Here is a 5,099-nt window from a genome sequence, read left to right as displayed (position 1 = left end):
GTGCAATCCCAGCGCTTTTGACAACGTATCGCCTTCCCATCTTGTCTTATCATGTCATGTCTACACGACTACACCACCGACACCTCCCTCTTTTGATCCCTTCACCACTTCTTACCATTGTCGTCCAATCTCCGACTCACAACTCACACTCTTCCGTGAGGCTTCATGTCTTGCACGACACATGCTGTAACACATGGAGGCGGATGGATGATCCATCGAGACACAAATCTTAATACACATCAAATGTTCATTAACTTTGACCACCAGCATTTATTGAAATTAAATAAAATTCCAGACTTCACATTTCTCATTATATCCAAGCCACGGGCCGGGGTAAGCGGCGGTGGAAAGCAAACATTATTTAATTTGCTTAATCAGCGACAAATATTATGAATTGAAGGGAGTACCAAGCCAGATGATGGAGCCACTACCCTCTTATCATAAGTTTGGCCTACCCTATCCATTTATTAAAAAACAAAAGTAGTATGATCTTTTAAGATAATATTCTGGCAGTGTATTAGACTCGATCTTCCTATATCACTTTCCTCGGTCTTGTAGTCAATTTGAGTGTGACTGAATTAGCACCGAATCGTTGCGACCAAAGAATAGAAAGGAAATGAAAGAAAAATAGACCCACGAATCATGAGAGGCTGCTAGCGATCAAGTGAAGCAGCAGCAAACGGTTGAATTCAAAGTAGCACATGAGCCACTGTCGCCATCTCCCCACTTTCCAATCTCTGGTTGTGCTCTGGTCTCCCTTGTTAGGAGGAAAGATTTAGCTGACCGCATAATAGGCAAGAGACTTGTATTTTCTCCAAGCTTCTATGGGCCACTTCTTTTCGGCTTCTCCGTTGGCTTCTGGAAGAAGCTTCTCCCCACCACCTACTCCTAGAAGCTCGAATCCAAAATTTGTTTTGGCTTATAATCTAGTTTGATCTAAACTCGAGTATAAGCCAGAACAAATTTGGCATCAGAGCTTCTGGGAGAAGTAGGTAGGAAGAAGCTTCCCCCATAAGCCATCGTAGAAGCCGAAAAGAAGTGGCCTTATGTCTGCTTTGAAGCCATTTTTGGTCACGGCGACTAGGTAGATTGCGCAGCTTGCGCTGAGGCCTGTGAGACCTACTTTGGCATAATCAACTTTTTTACATGGCCCGCCAAAAAAAAGAGCAGCCCATTGTGAGCGCATGATCAAAGTTCCCGGTTTCCCGGTCGTGCCCTGAAGTTCTCTACTACTCTATAACTTGGATCACACACCTTTTATTAGGAAATAAAAGACTCATTTGTTTTTTTTACTTTCTACGCCATAACTAATTTTGTTTCGGCAATTGGATCTCAATTAAGGGCATCTAACGTTCTTCGACCTCTGTATCCTAGTCTTGGCATCGATGCCCTGAGTGCAATCTCACCACTTTTGACAAAGTATCGCCCTCACATCCTATCTTATCATGTCATGTCTACACAATCGACACCTCCCTCTTTTGACCCCCTTCACCAGTTCTTACCATTGTCGTCCAATCTCCGACATGACAAGTCATGCTCTTCTCTGAGGCCTCATATCTTGCGCGGTACATGCTGTAACACAGAGAAGGGGATGGATGACCCATGGAGACACAAATCTTTTTACACATCAAATGTTCATTTTGATCACTAGCTCTTATCAAAATTAAATAAAACTCCAGACTTCACATTTCTCATTATATCCAAGCCACCTTTGCATAGTTCTTTTGCATAGGAAAGTGAGTTTTTTTGTTTTGTTTTACAATAACAATTATCACCTCTATCTCCAAATATAAGACATTTTGGTGGGCTACAGCCTACCAAAACATCTATAATTAGGGATAAAGGTTGTACTAAAATCTTTTCGAAGTAACTCAAACACACATGACAGATACGTGAAACACAAAATTGCAGAATGAATGTTTCCCTTTGAATTTGCTACAGGAATATAGAATTTGAGGCTTGATGGCCGAACATAGCACCAATGTGGAGCTAGTCGTTGAAGCCTTGATAGAGAGAAGCGGTAGCATGGTCCGCTACAGTTGAGTCGGTGCGGAGGCCCCCACTCACTCCTATGCTAGATTCACCACTTCTATTTCAGCCACCAAACAAACTACTCGATTAGTCTCTCTCCTCATACGGTTCACTTGAACCTTCACTAACAGGTGCATAAGAAATCTCCTCTCCACCGATATTTTTGCAACAAAAGCGTCTACGGAGTTTAGTGTTTCCGCAGCCACAATTTTTTTCATAATGTAGCTTTCACCTTTTACAAAATATATACTCCAACACGATCGGTCTAGGTGGCCAAGTATATGACCTGGTACAAATGATGTGATTGTTCAGAAATTTCTCGATCCAAATTTCAGAACCTAGCAAGGGACGCTTGGCTAACCACGATAGCGGTCAACTTCTTCGTCCCCACTCGAAATACCACCGATTTTACCTTACCGTAGCAAGGTACCTCCTATCTCCATCAAGGCTTCAAGGACAAGCTCAAGCTTCGACGAAGTTGACATTTTTCGTAGCTACAAAAGTATTCATAATGTAGGCATCGTCTTTGCAAAATATTCGCGTTCGGTCGATGTATGTTGCCAAGTATATTATCTGGAACAAATGATGTGATTGTTCAGAAATTTCCTGATAAGAACCCAGCCATTGCATTACCAGCAGGGTCATGGCGTGTGGGTTTTTGCAGGGCAGCAACGGAATAAAATGGATGGAAAGCGATCGAGAAGCGGTCAACTTTTCCATCCCCACTCCAATAAAATTAATTAATTGCTTACCCCGCGCGTTGACGAGGCGGCCAGATACATGACCCATCCCTCTATAAAATCTTCGAGCCCCTCTCGCTGGCTCACCGTGGCTCCTTCATTCGCCATTCGCCAATCTCTCGAGAATTTTTGAAGAGCATCTATCTAGCACGCGCGCTCGGAGATGGTAGCGCCGATCGCGGTGGCCTCGGCGGGGCTGGGGATGCTGGCGGGGGTGGCCATGGCCAACAGGTCCATCCAGGAAGGGAGGCCAGCCGCCGCGGTGCGGTGGCCGCAGCAGCGGTGCGCGACGTGCAGCGGGACGGGGAGGGTGGAGTGCCTTTGCTCGCGGTGGTCCGACGGGGACGGCCACGGGTGCCGGAGCTGCGCGGGCACGCGGAAAATGCCTTGCCGGAGCTGCGGCGGCTCCGGGACCGGCCGCCGGGCGCCCGTGCGGATCAGCGCCTCCTCCTCCAAGCTACGGTCGAGCAGCCGCTGATCGGCTCAGCTGGCCATCCGGCCCGTCGGTCAAGACCGACTTTAGTGCCTCCTCCGGGCTCCGGCTCCGCCAAGCCACGGTTGAGCAGGCGCTGATCAGCTCACCTGGCGATCCGGCCCGTCGGTCAAGCCCGACTTTGGTGCTGGACTAGAAGGAGCTGTGACATGTTTAGATCAGATTAGAAAACCGGACGGTTGAATATAGCTAGTTAATTAGTACAGCAGTATCTCAAGGTATCTTGCTACTGATTGAATCGATCGGCTGAATATCTTGTGACTTGCTTTGGGGTGCCAAATTTGCTTTGATATCAGAGGTAGCTGAAAGCGTAAAAGAATCGAGAAACTTCAACCTAATTGTTGTGATGGAAAATATTTTTTTTCGAAACTGTAATCTCCACTTTATTAAGCAAACAGCAAGCCGCCTCATTAAAAACCTTTCAACCCCCTTAGGTACTCTGGAAGGAAAAAAGTGCGTCAGAAGCCCATTGCCGCAGTCACAGTATAGTTACATCCATGGTGATTACAGATAGGAGAAAATCGGGGGGGGGGGGGTCATCATGCCAGACCTTACTATCTAACCCCTCCGCTCTAGCTGCTAAACTATGCGTCGCCTCATTGGCCTCCCTAGCACAATGACAAAAGGTAACAGAAGTAAAACTACGACAAAGGAAACAACACTCCTCGTAAATAGCTGCTGCTGCTCCACTAGAAAAGCCTCCATCTTGCATAGTTTGCACCACCTCGAGACAGCTGGCGACGATGATCCTGTTACACCCAATCTGTTCAGCAAGCAAGAGACCATCACGTAAGGCCATGGCCTCCGCTATAGGAGCATCAGCAATGTGGGGTAGGGTTCGATTACATCCCGCAATGAAAGAGCCATGGCTGTTGCGAATGATAGCACCAGTACCTCCCAAACCTGAAATAGGATCAAAACGGGGACAAGGTTATTGTTAACCATAATACGAACATTATCAACTCTCCCCAAAGGTTTCTTTATAACATTATCAACAAGATTATCATCCAAATAACAATTTTTCAATGGTGGCAAGTCAAGCATATCATAAATTTTCTTAGGCATAACAGAAATACTTGCATCAAGATCACATAAAGCATAACAATCAAAATCATTGACCCTCATCTTAATGATGGGCTCCCAACCATCTTCTAACTTTCTAGGAATAGAAGTTTCAAGTTTTAGTTTCTCTTCTCTAGCTTTTATGAGAGCATTTGTAATATGTTTTGTAAAGGCCAAATTTATAGCACTAGCATTGGGACTCTTAGCAAGTTTTTGTAAGAACTTTATAACTTCAGAGATGTGGCAATCATCAAAATCCAAACCATTATAATCTAAAGCAATGGGATCATCATCCTCAATGTTGGAAAAAATTTCAGCAGTTTTATCACAGGCAGTTTCAGCAGTTTTAGCAGTTTCGGGCAATTTTGCACGCTTTGCACTAGGAGTAGTAACATTGCCAACACCAATTATTTTACCATTAATAGTAGGAGGTGTAGCAACATGTGAATCATTAACATTGCTAGTGGTGGTAATAGTCCAAACTTTAGCTACATTATCTTCTTTAGCTAGTTTTTCGTTTTCTTCTCTTTCCCACCTAGCACGCAATTCGGCCATCAATCTTATATTCTCATTAATTCTAACCTGGATGGAATTTGCTGTAGTAACAATTTTATTTTCAGTATCCTTATTAGGCATAATTTTTGATTTCAAAAGATCAACATCAGCAACAAGACTATCGACTTTAGAAGCAAGTATATCAATTTTCCCAAGCTTTTCTTCAACAGATTTGTTAAAAGCAGTTTGTGTACTAATAAATTCTTTAAGCATAGCTT

At 44.3% G+C, this 5,099-nt stretch overlaps 1 protein-coding gene across 1 annotated transcript; it reads left to right on the top strand.

The window, feature by feature from the left end:
• Positions 1-2,934: 2,934 nt before the first annotated feature.
• LOC124670105 lies at positions 2,935-3,249 on the top strand. The gene has a single exon (XM_047206611.1). The coding sequence runs from the start codon at positions 2,935-2,937 to the stop codon at positions 3,247-3,249; it is 315 nt and encodes a 104-aa protein (XP_047062567.1).
• Positions 3,250-5,099: the final 1,850 nt, after the last annotated feature.

This window comes from Lolium rigidum, chromosome 7, assembly GCF_022539505.1.
Source record: "Lolium rigidum isolate FL_2022 chromosome 7, APGP_CSIRO_Lrig_0.1, whole genome shotgun sequence".
NCBI classification, from domain to species: Eukaryota; Viridiplantae; Streptophyta; class Magnoliopsida; order Poales; family Poaceae; genus Lolium; species Lolium rigidum.
This window is presented reverse-complemented; position numbering and strand designations above follow the sequence as displayed.

Excerpts from the sequence above, each read along its gene's own strand:
- LOC124670105 (XM_047206611.1), top strand. The coding sequence starts at position 2,935 with ATGGTAGCGCCGATCGCGGTGGCCTCGGCGGGGCTGGGGATGCTGGCG.